General features: G+C 37.7%; 1 protein-coding gene across 3 annotated transcripts in view; it reads right to left on the minus strand.

Annotated features, from left to right (window-relative positions):
- The window catches only part of SMC5 (structural maintenance of chromosomes 5), a 45,540-nt gene that overhangs the window by 14,726 nt on the left and 11,672 nt on the right, over window positions 1–19,142 (minus strand). For all 3 annotated transcript variants that reach the window (XR_011736692.1, XM_065861399.2, XM_071802678.1), the window contains 10 exons: window positions 15,433–15,504; window positions 14,268–14,523; window positions 12,888–13,042; window positions 12,068–12,181; window positions 10,840–10,934; window positions 10,502–10,634; window positions 8,394–8,567; window positions 8,078–8,247; window positions 3,317–3,440; window positions 342–464 (listed from right to left, as the gene is read on the minus strand). Coding sequence is in view for 2 of the 3 variants with exons in the window: in XM_065861399.2 (XP_065717471.1) it covers window positions 342–464; window positions 3,317–3,440; window positions 8,078–8,247; window positions 8,394–8,567; window positions 10,502–10,634; window positions 10,840–10,934; window positions 12,068–12,181; window positions 12,888–13,042; window positions 14,268–14,523; window positions 15,433–15,504 (1,416 nt within the window). In the remaining variant the exon portion in view is untranslated. The remainder of the gene's footprint in view (window positions 1–341; window positions 465–3,316; window positions 3,441–8,077; window positions 8,248–8,393; window positions 8,568–10,501; window positions 10,635–10,839; window positions 10,935–12,067; window positions 12,182–12,887; window positions 13,043–14,267; window positions 14,524–15,432; window positions 15,505–19,142) is intronic.

Raw genomic sequence — 19,142 nt, forward strand, 5'->3', positions numbered from 1 at the left:
GGGGCTACTTGTCTACAACAGGCTTAGAAGAAAAACACTACTTTCAAATAACAGCTAGCCTTTTTACAGACAGTATGCACTATGATAAAAAGATCCAGGACGTGACTGCTCAGCACATTCTCACAGAAGCTAAGCTGTCTTACTTGAGGAAGGCAAAGCTCCTGCTCAGCTTTAAATGAAGAGGTTGAAGTCAAACTACAGAAATCAAGGCTAAATATTTAGCAACACTAATATCCATTTCTAAACAAAGACAGAGACAGAATCATCCTTTTCTATAATGTAAAGGCTTCCGCAGAAGATGTTTTCATAGCAAATACCCCAGTATTCATAGAAATGGTTACCTCTGCAGTTCTTAGCTGTACACTTGCTGCTTTATACTCTGATTCTAGTCTGTTCTTCTCAGCAGCCACTGCAGTGCTCTGAAGAACCAAATCTGCTTTGAGGATGTTCAGTGATACGCAATTCTGCATAGGAAAACAGAAAACGTCATTTTTTTCCAAAAGAGACTCAAAACTGATACAATCACTACCAAGCTTTAGAAACTATCAATTTTATAGACATAGCATACAACCTCACACTGTGTTCAGTTCTCCAAGACTGTATCTGTCAAATACTATGAAAAAGGTGACTTATTGGTGACCCAAGCTCATCAAGATGTATAGTCCCCATGTAGTTTCAATTTGTAAGCATACACATATCACTTCCAACCAGATGATTTTATACCAAAAAGCACGCACTCTCCTTCCCTACACCATATACTTACACATGAAATCTAAGAAAAGGCAAAGCCATCTCAGTCCTTTCTCAGAGACACATGTGGATTTTGGTGGACTTTGGAAGTCACACAGAGAGACGGAAACAGGTCAGAAAATAAATACATAAGATACACGCCTCTTTCATTGACAATGTAAAATGACTGATGGGATTGACAGTGATTCCTATGTCTTAACTGGAACAGTGTATAACAGTGTATAACAGGAGGAGGCTCTATTTTGGAAGTTCCATAGCAGAATTCAGTGATTCCCAGAATCTGGTTTGACAATTTGAAGACTAAAATGAGTCAGCCTCAGGAATGGTCTATAGAATTCAAAATTAGCGATGTTTCTGACTGTGTGAAGGGTAGCTTCAAACCTTGAATTATGGGGCATTGACAACACTGGTTTAGTATTTTTTTTTTTATGATCAGCATATAAATACAAAGGAATCCTCTCTCTTAATGCAGTAGAGGACAAAGTTCCAACTGCAGATCCAGGGGATCTGCAAGGCAAAGTTTTGAGAGTGTCAGCTTCTGAACACAACGGTGATTCAAGGGATCTAATTGTCTATTTCTCATTTCAACACAAAGTTTCTACAGCATGAACTTGGACATAAGAATAGGTTTATTAATTTCTAATCTGCTTAAACAGTTTAAAAACAATTATCACAGAAGTAAACTGGAAAAAACAAACAAAACAAAAGAGTCATGATGCAACAAGATTAAAATTGGAAAAAGTTAAGATTATTCAAAGACAACAGCACAATGAGAACCACATGCAAAAGCAGTGCCAGAATCCGAAACAGTGGAACAAGGCTGTGTCAGCTGTTTGTAAAGAACTGAGGAGTATTAGGTATGTGCCAGGTACACTCTGCCGTGTGTATTTCTGTAAATACACATGCAGCCTGTCACTCTAGTTGACTGTTCCACACAAGCCCCAGAACTCTAAAAAAAGTAGAGCATATTGCCACCACACAAACACATAGAAATCCCACACACGTTTTAAATTCCCTTCTGCGGCAGAAGTGAGTATGCCTGAAACATACGACTACCTAACTTTTTATCACTTTAATAGCCTACAGCTAGTGTAATTAAAAACCTAGTTAGGAAAGTACAAAGACTCCCATAAACCTGGAAGAATTAATGAGGTTTGGTTTGGGGATGACCAGAAATGTATGGATTTCAAAAATTTTCATAAAACATCTAATGAAACACCTTTCTTGTATCAGACCATTTTCTTCTTTTCAGTATGTACTACCATACATTTCACACAAAGGAAGAAAATTAAGCTGATAAATACCTGAAATAAATTCCTTTTGTAATCAATAACTGTTTCAGGCAAATACCATCCACCCTCACCTATACCCCTGGGTATACTGAGAACCACACCATACATGCAAAATCTGTTTTCCTATGTTGGGTGAAAAAGAAAGTAAGACACTCCTCCTTCAGGCAGGTCATAGAGCAGACAGTGAACAACTTTTAAAACAGCAACACACTTCGACAGTTTATGTACTGGGAAACGGGAAACAAATACAAAAATCAAAAGCATATTCTAGAAATTCCTGTTATGAATACAGAACATTTGCACAAGTTTTGAAAAGAGTTAGTTTTCAGTACTGTTATTACCTGTCCAAGTTCTGTAAAGCAACCTACAGCCTAAGGAACCCTTCTAACATAGCAGGTGCCATTCTTGGGCACTTTCAAAATTGCTTTTGTTAGCTGACCCAAAGGTGATCTCTGAGACACTCCAATTTTTCCTATTAACAAACAGATAAAGTCCACCCATTCGGAATACTTTTTTCTTTATTTATTATATAAATACCAGCAACTGAAGTGTACTGAAATCAGCCTCACTTCACAGGTAATACTCAACTCTTTTCAGGGTTAAGCAAGAACACATTTCAAAATTAGTAAGGCCTGACAAAGGAACAATATACATGCTCAGTGTGGTTACAAGAATGGCATCATTTCTTGCTGATTACAAAAGCACAAGCAGATTCCCTTGGGACTAAAAGTAACTATTTCTTGTTCCTTAGTTACTAAAAAAAAAAAAAAAAAAACCAAAAAAAAATCACCTAAGAAAATTCACCAAGTGGCTGCTCCCATTATTAGGAAGGTTAAGCTAAAGCTACAATTAAATCCAGACTGGTTTTCCTTACAACTTTTTATTTTCTTTTTAACTAAAAACGACAACAAAAAAGGAGATTATGAACTACGATGGAAGGAACAGTTCACAGAATTATGCAGTATTGTGAAAATGTACAGGCTGAAATGGTTACACAGTTGATTCCTAGTTCATTCCTGTATTTACTGAATCAGACCGTGAATTGTAAGATTTCAGTCACTAAAAAGTCTAAATCCACACAAGCAAATAACCTACAAATTGAACCAATGACAGAGGAACAGGTTCAAGTTCATAAAAGCTTCAGAAGATATTTATCTTGAAGCAAGTTAGCTTGTAAACATTTATAGTAACACATCAAAATACTGCATAGCTCCTACTTAAGTAACAAAAATTTGACTTTTCACAATAGTTAATACTAAGTTAAAAATACATACCTTTACGAGATCCATTAATTCAGTAACAAGTCTTACTTTCTGGATATTTATTTCTTTGATCTTTGCATTTGCCTGTTGAGACTCCTTCTCTAGGTTGATAGCATCTTGTTCTAGCTGTCTTAAACTATGGGAGGAATCAATATTTGATTAATCCCGATTAAAAACAAGGAGTACAAAAGTGCAAGAATAGGAATCTGTACATCTAATCACTCCAAACACATTAGAGGCATTCCCAGTCTATGCACTTTAAACCTAAGAAATTCAAAAGACACAAAAATCATAATTAAATAAACTGATTTTGGCTACTAAGGGGATCACTCAGAAACCATACTCCTTTACTTCTGTAAATTTCAGATTTAAAAAAAAAAATCAGTGTAAGGATGACATTTTTGTTCTGCTACGGTCTCCTTGCAACAATACAACAGATGAGCGTTCAGAAGGTTTGCTTAATTGTTGTTACACATATACTAGTAAAAAGAAAACTGTGTCCTCAACTTACTGCAGAAAACCAGAATTTTCACTTGTTTTAAACCCCCAAAACATATAATTATGAAGAACTTCATATGAATATTCATAATGTTTAGTGAGCTGCAAAGCATTTGGAGATCTTTAAAAATGGCCAAACAGGCCAAGAGGATGATCCAGGAAACCACAAACTGATCACTCTTACTTTGATCCCTGGGAAAAATTGTGCAGTAAGTCCCCTCAGGAAACAATTCTAGGGTCATCAGGGAGGAGGTGATCAGGAAGAATCAGCAAACATTTACCACAGGTACATCATACCTGATGAACCCATTGTAAAATGACTGTATGGCAGGAGATCAGTTTCAGCACAGCTTTCCTTTGGGTTATCTGATAAAAGCTCACCTGAACACTCAAAAAGGAGAGACAATAGCAGGTGGGGGAAGTCCAAATAATACCCTACCCTGGCTACCCCCAGGCCCATCAGCCCATGAAACACCCATCTCCACAAGTCCAGAGGAGCACAGGGGCACCCTAGCAGGCAGGAACTCAAATTAAGGACTCAGAAGAAGGGACACCCTGTCCCAGGACAGGCTCAGCACCAGTGTCCAGATGTGAAACCCAGCAAGATAAGTCAACACCACAGCACCCTCTGGTTTGAGGGGTGTAGTTTGCTGGGGTATAGGAGATGCTACAGGATCCAGCAGAAAAGCATTTTGGCACTGTGTAGGACTTATGACTGGATACTCAGGGGAGAAACCAAATGTGGGGAGACTTGGAAAGAAGTGCAAGAAAATGCAGGGATATGGGGATAAAAGGGACAGTTACATGTAAACAGCTGGTTGGTCAATACACTAGTCCAGCCATGCCCAATTGGCACACTCTTTTCTTACTCAGTTCCATTTTCACTCTTTTCCTGGGCTAGGGACTCTCTATTCACATGTGTGTATGGGACTGCAAGTACAAGCAACTACAATCAGATCACAAGTCAGAGGAGAGGGCCTACTTGTCTGTGATGCCAGCACCCGAAGACCAGAGTGAGGAGAATTAAGTCACTGGAGTGGGATTACAAATCAGAGGTCCATGTGTCCATGGTACCAGCACACAGGTTCAAGTCCAGGTGTGAAAGTGAGTATCTGATCCATAGTGAGGACCAAGCTAGACTAGCTAGCAAAGTAGGTGAAGTGGCCTGAGAGCCAAGGGGGTACATGTGTCACTAAGGGCAAGACCACAGGAGACAGATATTGAAGGGACTAAGGGGGTCCACCCTGGCTGCCAGAGACCATGAGGTCTGCTGTTTCTAGGAGTGAGACCTGCTGGCATATCTATGTGTTGAAAGGTTAAGATGTCAGGGGTAACAGCTATTAGGGGTGACCACAGGAGTCACAGCTACCTCTTTGCATTTGTACGCCTGTGTGTTGCTGCGGAGAAGCCCACTGAGCTAGCTACTAGGAAACCAAGGAGTCCCAGACAGTTCTGCAAGTGTGCACATGAGTGAGTGAGGCAGCCTTTAGAGGCAACAGGAGCAGGGCTGCAGCCTCTGGGGTTTGCATGCCCAGGTATCAGCAAATGAGGAGATGGAGGTCCATGAGCAGCTACAGTGCACACACAATGTGGGGACCCAGGAATCCATGTTGCCATATGTGTGAGTCTCACGAGGTAGGTCCCATCCTGTTCACGCAGAGTAGGAACATGATGAGGCCACTGGTACTTTGTTTGCTATACTGCTCTGTGTGTCTGTCTGTGCAGCTGGTTGTCTGTAAATATGTGCATATGTGCTGTTTAGATGTGCTCTGTGTGAACATGTCTACTGAGAAGACAGTAATGGTTGAACCTGGGAGCAGTGAGATGCATCAGTTGCCTCTTCCTCTCAGGCTGCTGGATCCAGGCCTAGTCACCTCACTTTTTCAATGCTGTCTCTCACAATATTGTTGTACTCAAGTTGAAAGACTACAGTCTAGATAGAAGGAAGACTAGATAGGTTAAAAAATAGTGGTTGGATGACCAGTCATGGTTAGTCTGTTGTATTCTCCCTGGAGGTCAGTATGAAGTGGGGTACCACAGGATTAAGAACTGGGGCCTGTCCTGTTTAACAGCCCTGTCAGTGACACAGAGGAGCAGACAGAGAGCACTCTGGTCACATTTCACACTAAACTGGGGGCACAACAGGCCTGCCACTCGAGGTGGGCTGCTGAGACTGGAGGAAAGGGTCAACAGAAGCCTCATGAGATTCATGAGGACAAGTGCCAAGAAAGTGGGTCTGGAAGTGATACAGCCTCAGCACAGACAGGGTGGGGAGAAGCTCTGCAGGGAAGGACTTGAGGTATTGGTGGACAATTTGCTAAGCGTAAGCCAGCAGAGCACCCTGGCAGCAACATGGTCCCCCAGCACACTTGCCTGTATCAATGAAAGCACAGGCAGGAGGAGAGTGATTTTTCCTCTCCGTTCAGCACCACACCCTAGTTTCGCCCCCTGCCCCGAACATCAACAAACTGAAGCAAACTTGGACAGCAATCAAGGCAGTCAGGGGCTTGCAAGAACAGGAGGAGAATGCTCAGCTTGTTTGCCCTAGACAAGAGACAGCTTTGCAGCAACTAATAGCAACCCCCCCCAGTATTCCTCCCACAAGGAAGACGGTATACAAAATGGAACGAGATGCATAGCAAAAGGATGACAGTAGACATAGGTTGAAAGAAGAAAGATCCAGACTGGATGTCAGTAGAAACTTTTTCCCCATAAGGGCAGTCGAGCAGTGGAACAGGATGTCCAAACAGATTGTGCAATCTCCATGGAGACTTTCAAGATGCAGTAGAATACAGCCCTGAAAACCTCGTCTGAATTCAGTGTTGACCTTGCTTTGAGAACACAGCTGGACTACCGACTACATGAAATACCTTCCAACCTATGCGATTCTGTCATTATATATTACTTTCAAATTTATATCCAGCTTTATTCAGATACTCATATCAATTAGAAACACAAATACTTGAAAATAGTTATACTCACTGCAAGGATGATTTAAATAATCGCTATCACTACAGAAAGATCCACATTATACAAGAAAATTTGTAACAGCCTATTCTGTAATAGTGTTAGGACCCTTACTCCTGTTGAAAACTAACAATCACAGAATGTTAGGGATTAGAATGTAATTATTTTTTCAAAAGGAAGAATTTAATATTTGTTTAGCTAAAAGGTCCACCTCCTACAATATTCTGTATTCTAGTAAAACACGATAACAGTACATATACACTTAATAAGAAACTTGAGAGCACTATTTGGCTTTGAGGCTAAGCTGACATCCACAACGTTTGAAGTAGCTACTTTTCACAGCAATCTAGATACTTGTGATTATACAACAGTTGGTTCTGGTCCCTCTCACATCTCTGCAGGTTTGTTGTTTGGGTTTTGTTTGTTTTCAATCTCTTTTTAGCTTAATGCATCATACATAACAAAAGGGCTGTCCACATAAGCACAAGCACCAAGTTTCAGAAAATGAAAAGTGTGGCATAATCATATAGGAGTATTTCAGGGTACAAGGTCTGCTTGGACTGTGTTACAGGAGTGGAGGGTGTGAAGCCTGGGGCAATCTCATGTACACTGCCTTCTCGGTCTGTAAGATAAGTGAAATACCTCTTGAACCATGCCCAGGTTCTCCCTTATGACAAAGCAGTAACCGAAGAACTAAATGCAGAGGCCCACAAAACCAGAAAATGCATTACGACAAATACTGTGGACAAGCAGGATCCAACTCAACCCCTAACAAGCTTACTGAGTACCATTTACATACCTGATGGTATTATCTAGTTATGTGCTACCATGATAGAAGACTATGGTAATATTTGAGTAACGACCACAATGCTCTCTCACTTTAACCTATGATTTTATTTCAGGAAACCATTTGGAAATTGTTACATGGTTTCTCAAATACTGTTTTAATCTCCATTTCTAAACATCTTTGTCTTTATTATTGCCTGTATCTGATGGTCAGTTACTGGTTACTTTGTAAAGGTAAAAGCACACTGGAGTAAGAGGAAGCCAAAATACTTATTGGACACAAGACAGACATTTTCCATGATGAGAACAGTCAGCCAAGAGAAAAGTCTCCCCAGGGAAGTGGTGGATTCCCCAACACTGGACACTTTTAATGTCCAGCTGGACAGGGTGCTGGTTTGTCTTGTCTAGACTGTGCTTTTGCCGAGAAAATTTGGACCAGATGATCCTTTCAACTGTGATATTCTATAATACCTTTCTTATTAAAATTGTTCATGTTTCATCGATAATATAGTTGTTTCCTACCTATCATACTTCACACCAATTTTTGATTCCAACTGTCTCTTCTTGTTTCCTCTCTCGAAAAGCTCCTTCTTCTGTTGTCTGAGCTCATTGTCCCTGCGTTCCAACTGTTTCTGTCTTGCAAACAGTGTAGTCAAATGCATATCCAATGACTTTATCTTGTTATTGATGTCCTGAAATAAAAGAATACACACCACTAGCATTCGTACTACAAACTACTAACATACGCAAGTAGTCTGTGACGCAAGTAGACTGTGCTTATTGCATGCTAAAAGGGATAGCAGTTCACATCATATAGAGCACAGAAATATATTCTTACCTGTTGTTCATTTTCCAATTGTCTTCTCTCATCTGTATCCACTGAACTAGTGAGAAACTGTGCTGTCCTCAGGGATGAGTTAGTAGAGAGGGTCAGGTTTGTATAAGCAGATACTTTAACAATATATTTTTCTTCTGCTGTGTATATTTGCCTAAGTTTGGTTTCCCGTATGACCTAAAAATCATACAAAAATATTAATCTGACAAAAGCATTACTTATAGCAATGCTTTTCAGAACAAAGTAGCTAAAATCCACAGAAAAGAACTTCAGCTTATGCAAGACTCTGATTTGTTAACAAACCTCTGCAAAAAGACGATGCTAAGTGTAATGTATCATTATACTTGTAATTCAGACTGGTCAACAGAGAATGGTTAAGATACTGTCAAGCACAGTGTGTTACCATAACCAATTAAAACAGGTTGTGATGCTACAGATAGACACTGGGAAAATCTGTTAATAGTTGTACCACATCATGAACAAGGATTGTACTTGGTGTAGATGCGTAAAATGCAAATGTAGCCTGTGTACCAAAGAACCAAAAGTACTTAAGAAATTAGTAGATGAAACCATAAGGTGAGCTGTAATGCATGAACTTCAATGAAGCAAATGTATCTGTAGGGAAAAAATGAGGTCTAAAAATACTAGAGTTGCTATTTTTAAATGACTTGTGTAAAAAAGGATATAAATAACCAAAGATTTACTATAATGCAAAGTAATACAGTACTTCAAAAAAAAATGTGCGTCCAGTAAACAAGGAACAGCAAAAAGCCTCCGCAGGACAACATGAATTTGGTGGAAAATTCTATCAAATTATATACACAGCACCAGAAATATTCCGTTGATCCGGTTTCTGGACGCTGAAAACCACATTTACTTTGCTTTACAGCTCAGGCTGTGGTTGACAACATTTCTATCTTAGTCTTTTTTCCATATGCTCAGCTCTATACAACACATCTTCTTTTAATCTAAAGCTTTCTCTGGCGTACGTGAAACAAAACATTGCAATCAAAAATAATAAAAAAAACCAATAAACTTTACACAACTGAACTGAGGAAGTGCCATGTGCTACACATTCAGAACAGTGGCTCATCTTTGCCCCTAGACCAGTGATTTTTCATTTGCTGCCCACAGTCTTCTGGAAAGGAACATCTAAGGAGTAATTCTGACTGGTTTACAAAACGTAACTCAAAGGCCTATTACATAGGTAAATCTGCCTCATCAGGTGATACACAAAGTCTTGCAGAACTGCAGTTTAAAGATGAAAATGCTTAGAAAAACCATTAAGAGAAGAACTTGGCATCTAAGACTCCTTCCACTTTTAATTTCCTCTTCCTCATTCTTAGAGCCTCAGAAACATACAAGATAGATAGGATGGAGTAACAGCCATCCCAAAAACCAGGCATTGTTTTCATTGCTCTCAGAGGGCCCAAAGTAGTCTTCTGAATTAGGAGTTCACTTTCTGTATAAGATGACAACAGATGTCCAGCATAGATGGAAAAGTGAATAAGGATTTAAGCTGAAAACTGCCATGTGTGTTACCCATTACAATGCAGCAATGAACCCATGAAAGACTAAGGTAAGGAGATTACTCCTAGTGGAAGCTCTTAGCCTACTTCTAAGAACCCAAAACATTTATACACTATTTAGCACATAAATTCTGACTGAAGCTATACAACTGTATTTGCCAGAAACTGAACTTCTTACTGTATTTTTAAAAAATTTAAAAAGCAGCTTCTGATTGTTGATTTAAAAATGACAGGTCAGCAATGTCAGCAATGTCACGTACTATTAACTGTTTGATCAAATATTGCACAGAATATCTCAGGCACTTAAAGTAGATGTTACAATGAAACAACTTCATATAATTAACTTGGAACAGCGTGCAGGTGCAAGATATATTTAACTTTCTGTGAAGTACTGTCTTAGATTTACTAGATTTGTTAAAATGTCTTGCAATATGTTTACATATGATAAACTGGTTTTACTTATCAAGGCCAAATAAAAGGCTAAGGCATTTTTCTTTTGTTTTCTTCACATTAACTTCCAAAAGAATTTCTGAAATAAAACTCCAGACCACAGGTGTATTTGTACTATTTAGGACATCTCACCCTTTCAATCATGTTTCTGGTCTTCTCTGTTCCCACAGGGACATCATGAATACGGTACTGGGAGCAAAGATAACTCATCACAGGATGAGGAGCATCAAATAACTCTCGTAAATATGAGAAAAATCCATATCGGCTGAAAAGGAAAAAAGCATACTTCAGAAATAGAATTTGGCAAGTAAGCAAGCTGAAGTTAATGGAGGGTCAGAAAGAAGTCCTGCTAAACAAGAACTGAATTGTTGAAAATTTGATTTGCATAGAAAATCCAAATATATATTACAGCAACAACAACAAAACATTGTATTTAAAACCATCCCCCACTGATATAATCTGATACATACCATAATTCTTCAATAGGTCTTGAAGGTAAACTTTCAGCACATGATGCAGCAGGAGCACATACAGCATTCACTCTTAGTTTCTGATGATCACGTATCTAAATATAGATTCCATTAGATTATTTGGTAGTAAAGAGCAGAAAAATTCACTACATGAAAGTCAAGTATCTATTCTTGATTCACAGAATCCAAATGATTTTAAACTGACAGCTTCTGGAAGAACCCACAAAACTCCACTCCGGCTCACATCTGACTGAGTTCTCTAAAAGCCAAGCTCAGTTAATTTCTCTCTGTGAAAATGCCATGGATTAGAGAAAACAAAACCAATCAAAGAAATCCAGAGCCAGATGCTCAGCCTAAATAGCCAAGCTGTATGTAATAAGGAACCCCCCCTCTTTCAGGCTGTATGACGATTTTGCACAGGCAGTGGCAGACCACTAGCTACAGAGGCTCTGAAAAGCCTGATGCTAACAAGGCAGAAAAGATTGAGAATAAAAACGAAAGATCAGTTGCGCTAGCTTAGCGGTGGGTTCCACAACCATGGAAGCAAGACAAGCCCCCAGAACCTCAGATATCACCACTAGTGTTCACATACATAAAAACAACTAGCTCCTGTGAAAATTTCAGGACAGTTTGTCATTAATCACACTATTCTGTGGACAGTAGTTGGGAAGTTAATGCCAGTTATGACAGTTAATGCCATATCTTATGGCTTTTTTTTTCCTGCATCATCTGTCTGGCTCTTAAAGGGAACAACTGCCCTATCGCTCCAGGAAATAGCAGTACTAAGAACATGTAAGCTTGATTTGTTGCTGGAACCATTGTCTTCTCACAAAAGATGTTCTCTAGCCTCTTTAGTCAGGAGGCACTGGAAATGCTTTGTACTAAATTAGTAGCTTCCTGCTCATTTTCTTGTACACAGTATTTTCTCCTCAGTGATTATTGCCTTGTCAAGGAAGACTAAAGTTATTTCTAGAAAGAAATAGCTTTTTAATATTCCTGTATCCCTGCAGCTGGCCTAGGCTTTAAAATAAATAAATTTAAAAAAAAAAAAAAATCTTACTCCAGATGAAAACCCTAATCCAGAAGAAAAATTTTGAATACTTTGTACTAGCCATTGTGTTGATCTTGTCAATCAAAACTTAATAAATACAGACTTACTCAGTAGACTCCAAAGTTTAGGGCTCCTACATGAGTATTTACGCAATTTTTAAGATCAGTGCCTACTTGCCTCCACAAGAAATGCTTCCATATCTTCTTGACTTTCAAAAACAAAAGCTCTCATGTCATTGGCTGAAATGTGATTTTCAACATACTTAGCATGCTTATTGTCTTTCATATTGATCTGATAAAGAAATTTAATGAGAAAGAGATTTAATACAATTGGACGTAACACCCCTTCCCAAAATATTTTAAGCAGTCAGATGATATTCGAGCTTTAATTTAATGAAAACAAAGACAATGCTTAAGTGTCTTTAAAGACTTATCTCCTGTTTTCTTGCAATCAGTTCTTTTGGTAGGAAACCTACAATAATTCACATGTCATCATGTTTGAGATTTTAGGAATCCACACCCTTTCTCAGCATTCCTTAATCTATCATATCACTGTCTCCACCAGACCACCTCCCTCTCTTTTGCTCCACCCTAACCTTACAAATTGCAAACACCACCATCTCATGTCTAGCGGCTCTGCTCTAGTACTACTAAAGGTATCTCACTGTTCAGAAATAGTTACCATAAGGAATCAAAAACAGCAAATGCCACACTCCGTAAGTTATTCATATGCAGAGGAAATCTGCAATGAGGACTTTAATAAAGAACCGCTCCATGAGAAGGGAAGGAAACACCCATCTTACTCAATGTCAAGTATTACTGCACTGCCTACGAAATTACAAACAGTTCACCATGCTGATGTATGGTACCCTGTATGTAACTGGCAGTTCTTTCAAGACGTGTCTAGAAAGTCTTAAAAAGTCTTTCTCAAAGTCTTGCAAGGCACAAATAAACGAAACACGAACTGGTTAGAATGACATTCAAGTAAATTTTCTTACTTCGAGCATCATGGGTTCACAAACTCTTTTTTTAAATTTGTCTTTGTTCTGTCTTAGCCACATAAGAGCAGAGTGGGTGTCTCGGAATCTCACTTTAAGATTCTCTTCCTTCATATTCATTATATTATTAAGTTGTCCAAGGCGATCAATTATTCCTGCAATTTAAGGCCGTTTCTTAAACAGAATCCATAGCAAGTACACATAAGCAGTATTTTGCAATATTTATCAACTAAGCTACTGCAGCAGTAAGATTGTTAAGAGATTATTAAGAATTAAGAGTTTCCCTTCCCACAACCAAGCTGTTGCTTATCCTAAAGAAATCTTAACAACTATTAAAGCTCAAAATCTGAAGTACAATGAAGACTTACCCGAAGTATAACAAAATGTGGTAGCACAGTAAAAACATAGGAATTTAGTGCTAAAAATATCTCTTTTCAAAACCTTTTCTACCTTTGTATTTAAAACCCAAAACACCCCAAGAGGAAAGAGGCAGTGGGACAAGCAACATGAAATCTGAGTGTTATTTCACGCTTGCAAAAAAACAAATGTATAACAACAGACTGTGTACAAAACATTTGCTGTTCAGAAGAAACAGATCAAATACTTTCTGTGCTTCTCAAGGTAAAATACATAGTGTCTCCTTCCTCAGGTCACTTGGTCTCTTTATATATCTCAGTTTCTTCTTGGATTCCATGACAAGCTGAATGCCAGAGAAAGAGGCATGTGGAAAGGTACCACAATCGCCAAGGAATCTAAGCAACACTCCCTAACTGACAAGCTATAATTCTTGAATTTACTAATTGTAATTCCTAGGGTAATATAAAGGAATTTACTCTAATTAAGGTTAGCTCAGGTTCATCTAGAAAGGACAAATGCAGCATCAGTAGCTGATATGATGCCAAAGAGCTAATTTTAAACACTGCATCTTCAAAGCAAACTGCTTTTGTTTCAGTTTGTTTGTTTGTTTTTGTACCCTGCTAACATTTAATAACAGGAAAAAGCCAACCAATCAACAGAAAAACAAACCTCCCCCACCAAAAAAACCCCGAAACCAAGCAAACAAAAACCAAAACCAACAAAAACAAAACTGGCAAAGCAGCCTCCTTACCCAGAGATCATTGAAAACTAACTTTTTGGAAGGACAGTTTTAAGGTCAGTTGCTGTGTTTGAATCTTCTCATTCCTTCTTTGAAAGCTGTTTCTGTTACTTTTAATAAAACTAATAACAGACAAGAGGACTGTTATACGTGTTAGAAAAAACTATGAGGTTTGAGGTAAATGTCTCAAATAATTTCACTACAGTAGGACAAGTAGGTTCTGTACTAACAGTCATAAAAAGAAGAAAAAAAAAAATCAACAAACAAAACCCCAAGTAACTTACTTTTCATTTCCCTCTCTTGGTTCTTTTTCTCTGCTGTTAGATCACTGATATCAATATCAATATTTGTCCTTTCTTCTTGTAATTTTTTCAGCTCATTGTTAACAGCATCAATTTGTGGTTGAAGATTTTCACAATCTGCTATTGTATTGAGCTCATTCTTCCAGTCCTCTATCACCTTCTGAGTGTTGTGTATTTTCCTCTTTCTGTCCATTTCTTCATATTTTTTCATTCTCAAAGCTTGATTAATTTCTTCAATCTATGAATATTTAGTATTTCCAATATTAAAAGAGTTTATCATACAAAATTTACGACAAATAACTACAATATCTGTCCAAGTGGTATTAAATGCCGATGTAACCATGCACAAAAAGCGTAAGAGTCTGCTATATTTCCAATAGCCTTATGACAGTTGAAGAAATGACAAGATTTTGTTAAGATTTAGGAACATTTAAGCAAAAATACAATCAAGTCTTTAAGTCAATTTTTGAAGTTCCTTTATTTTTACAAAAGCAGAAGCTTAAAGGCCAAAATCTTGCTTAACACATTTGAAAGTTAGTCTAAGACTGCATGAAACCTATAGCACAAACACAATGTGCATCATTAAGTGTGCACCCTTACACATTTAATTGACACATTTCTTGACTGAGTGCTTAGATGGAGTTCTGTAACTGCTTTATAACACTGTTTTCTTTTTTAAAAAAGCTGGATGTACAAACTGAACAGAAGCAATAACCCTAGCCTATTGCATAGAATATTTGACGGCATATTTAATGCTGAGGGCATTACTGTATGACAGAGGCTGCAGCCTTTCAAGGAAAGTCTGTAATGTATAGTATATTTACACACACACACTGTCTATTCTTAGATTTGTTTCATTAAGATAACTGATTTTATGTAACATGTACCTGTACCTTAATAATACCTGTTGGATCAACAGGCATTTTAAAGACTGGAGTAAAGCGTGCAAGCACTTGCAGCCTCTTCAGAGAAACTTCCCTCTTCGCTAACAGAAGAGCAGACAACCCCCCCTTCCCCATTTATTTGTGTTTTAATGCAGAATTTTAGAAGTAGCATTCCACTTGAATGCAGCGTATGCTACAGCTAGTACTGAATTTATACAGTAGCAAAGAAACACACAAAAAATTACAAATATCAAGACTCTTACTTGCTTATCTTTCATTTCCAAAGCATCTTGCTTCTGTTTACATTTTTGAGAAGTGTCTTTGATTTCAGCAGCCTGAATACAGTAAGATATTGAAATTAGATAGTCAAATTCAGTTGCAGTTGTATTTGTAAAAAGCAGTCACATTTTAAAGACTATTCTGTATATTCATAAATAGGTATTTATTTCACATTTTATTACTGACAAAGTCATACTCACTAGTTTCTTATTGTTCTTATTTGTATCTGTAATGTATATTTTCAGCAATTTGTGAAGAACTGAATAATGGCATATAAACTGTACACAACCATTCAGCTATAGATGTGTCAATGCAGGCATGACAGAGGAGTCTCCTAACCAATCTGAAATGAAAATAACTCCATCCTCAATTTCAATAAAATGTTACATTCAGATCCTTACACTTAAAAAATATTCTTGCCTCTTCTTCCAAACCAGCTTTATCAAGGAACGTTTATACTTAGAGCAACAAAGGTATCAGTTCCTACACACAGGACAGCCAAAACAGAATTTATCAAAGTCACTCTGCTGCTTAAGTGCGTTGTGCTAAAGCTATATTCTACACAGCTGAGCTTGACAACTTGTTGGCTCACGTACAGGCACCTGTATCTCTACTCTTTCTCAACTCTTCTCATTTTCTATAGAGTTGTAAAATAATATAGGTTGGAAGATACTTCTGAGCATCACCCAGTCCAATTCCTTGCTGAGAGCAGGTCTTACTGTGTCAGGTTGCCCAGGCATTTGTACAGCTGAGTCCTGAACACGGTGGAATTGTACTATCTTTTCTCTACAAACTTAATTCCTCCTTTCCTGAACCCTCAAGACAGAAAACAGCCCAAGTAGAATGCTGCAAGACTGCAGAAGGATGGAAGGAGTGTAAGTAAATCCCACTGCAGATATGGAAACAAAAACAGCATTCTTGCTGAAGGAAATGTCTTCCTATAAACAGAGTCACACTGGAAATGTTAAGGTGCATCAAGAATAAAGAAAACAAAACTATGCAGAACCTTTTCCCTCCTGTGAGCTGAAAGATGCAGAAAAATTAAAGACCTTGATTCTACAGCTGTTTGAATGAAGGCAATATGAAACAATACATCTTGGTCTTGCATTTGATAGCAACACAGCACCAATTCCCTCTACAAAGCCATCAGGTAGACACTCTGAAGAGGAAGCTCTCTCACAGGCAACTGATGCAAAATATTCACAAAACAATTCTGAAGGCTCTCAAAATCAGGACACTAGTAAGGAACTGGAATTCAATTTTTCAATTATCATTATATTGTCAGTTATCATATATTGATATACACCTACTTTACAGAACAGACTAACAACTGTAATCGTCTTTGTGGTTCTCATACACCGCTTTACACTGTCAAATGTTGCTAAAAAGACTGCAGTGCGTAGTCCACTCTGTTCGAATTACTTTACAAAACATAAACTAGAAAGTATTCTAGGCTTCTCTCACACGATTTTATCAACGTCTTCTGATGAAATGGGCCAGTTTCTTTTTTCCAGAATCTATATGTCCTATACATGCAAAGCACAAAATTTTACTACGAATTCTTAGTCTAACCAAATCCTTAAAAAGGTTTTAACACAAAGAGAGACAGGAGAAATAGTAATGCAATGTCTTAATACATTAATTTCCTCACAGATTTAGCTCTGGCTTTATTTTCAGCCCAGCTCCTTCCAGGCAAAATCTGTAACACCATATCTGGCTTTTTGCCAACAAAGGGCAAAAAATACATAATGAAGAGGTGCTTTATCTCTGCTCTCACAAATATATACTCAAGCCAAGAGCAAGATCTCACGAAGCAGTCAGGATTACCATTACTTGATATAAGCCTGGACCACAGAGCCTGAAGACTATTATGTTCCTTATAGGTCTGTGTGTCCAAAATAGAGAGGACTTAGAACATTAAACTGCTTTCCCTTAATGCCAAATTGAAATTTGGCTTTTAAAAAACAACTTTGAGGCCATAAATAGAGTTATACTGTTTTTATAATAAAATAATTCATTAATCAACTCCTGCTGGTTTACAAGGGAATTATCTATTAAATGCTCATCAAATGCTTGCATCTACAAAGATAAAATTCTAAGTTACAATAAATTCAAGCAGCATCTATGAAAATGTGAAGAACTAATGAAGAAACAGCAATTTAAACAATTTTAAGGTATGGTACTTGAAAACCTTGAGGTTTTGCCTTAGGTCGAAAGTATCTCCTGAGAGTGCAAGCAGCCCTGATTCTCCTTTACAGGGACTTCATTTTCACAGGCCAGCTAAGAAGGTAGGTGGGAGGGAAATGTATTTCAGTACCCAAAAGAGCTACTGCCACAAAAGTTCAAGAAGTAGCAATACATCTCTAAAAACTTGTTAACATTCCTGATGTCACACAAATTGTTTATGCCAGAACCACATATACAATGTATCCCATAAAGCCTTTTCCCATGATTTTGGACTCCATGGGGGCTTCTTCAAGGTGGAATATTAATCGTTCAAATTAGACTTGGACATATCATTTAATATTGGAATAAAACTCAGGTTTGGAAATGTCTTATTGCAATATTCTATACAACATAGTATTAGCTATACATTGCAACTAAAAGAATAGCAAATAATCTCTGGAAAGCAGTATTAGAGTATCTCAGTCAGTCTTCTGTAAGTTATTTACTTTAAATGTAGCATTTTTCCTTCTCCCCATCTTTTTGTCTTCTGGAATATTGTAGAACAAAATGCCAGTAATTCATTCCCAAGGCCCAAATTAAACACCACTTCAGCATACAGTTACCCTTGTGAATGTTTCCTGTATGAAAGCCTTATGCCACAAGTTTAGATTGAGCAGAAAAGTATGTTGATTCAAGAGTATGAGTCGATCAGCTAGTACATTTCCCCAGTTTTTCTTTCACAGTTCTGTAGCAAATACTCTATGCTGAGCATGCTCCCTGCAAGTTAAAACTAAAATGCTCCCTGTTCTCTCCTAGGTTTCTCTCATAAATATAGTATTAACTCATACCAACAGAAGACAACTTTCATATGAATATAGCTCAATACTTCCAAGAATTGTGGTAGCAATGGTTCAGCAGAATTATTTTCTGTTTGAAAAAATATATAACATTAATTAAAAAAGAAAAATAGGAGTAAAACCTTGTAAGATAATACCAAGTGGTGCAAACAAAGTTTAGCACTTCACAAGCATGAAGGCCATTAATGCACTACGAAAATTAATTTCAAGCTCCCAGCTGTTAACTTTCCTTTAAAGAAAGTAAGTACACTTACATGTAAACAACCACAACAAAGAACAAAACAAACAAAAACCCCCCAACCACACCCCAAATGCCTACTTAAATAAAACTGCAATGTTTTAAAATGTTTAACTATTTTGAATCCCAGCATAATAAACTATTATAGTATTGTGGAACACTAAATTCAAAGGATACATTTAGCAAATAATAACAACAATAGTAATGTAGTTGGGTGAGTAATACTGTTTACATCACAACAAAAATGAAAGTGGTGTGAACGACAGTCTGTGATTTTGTTTTTCTCTAGTCTTTCTGGTTTTGGGGTTTTCTGGTATTTTTTTGGTTTTTTTTGGGGGGTGGGTGTGTTTGTTTGTATTTTAAAGCAAGCACATGGACAGTGTAATAGCTCACAGTGCACTAAATGGCACTGAAGTTCCAAACCCTGATTTTA

The sequence above is a fragment of the Patagioenas fasciata genome, chromosome Z (assembly GCF_037038585.1).
Source record: "Patagioenas fasciata isolate bPatFas1 chromosome Z, bPatFas1.hap1, whole genome shotgun sequence".
In the NCBI taxonomy this organism is placed as follows: Eukaryota; Metazoa; Chordata; class Aves; order Columbiformes; family Columbidae; genus Patagioenas; species Patagioenas fasciata.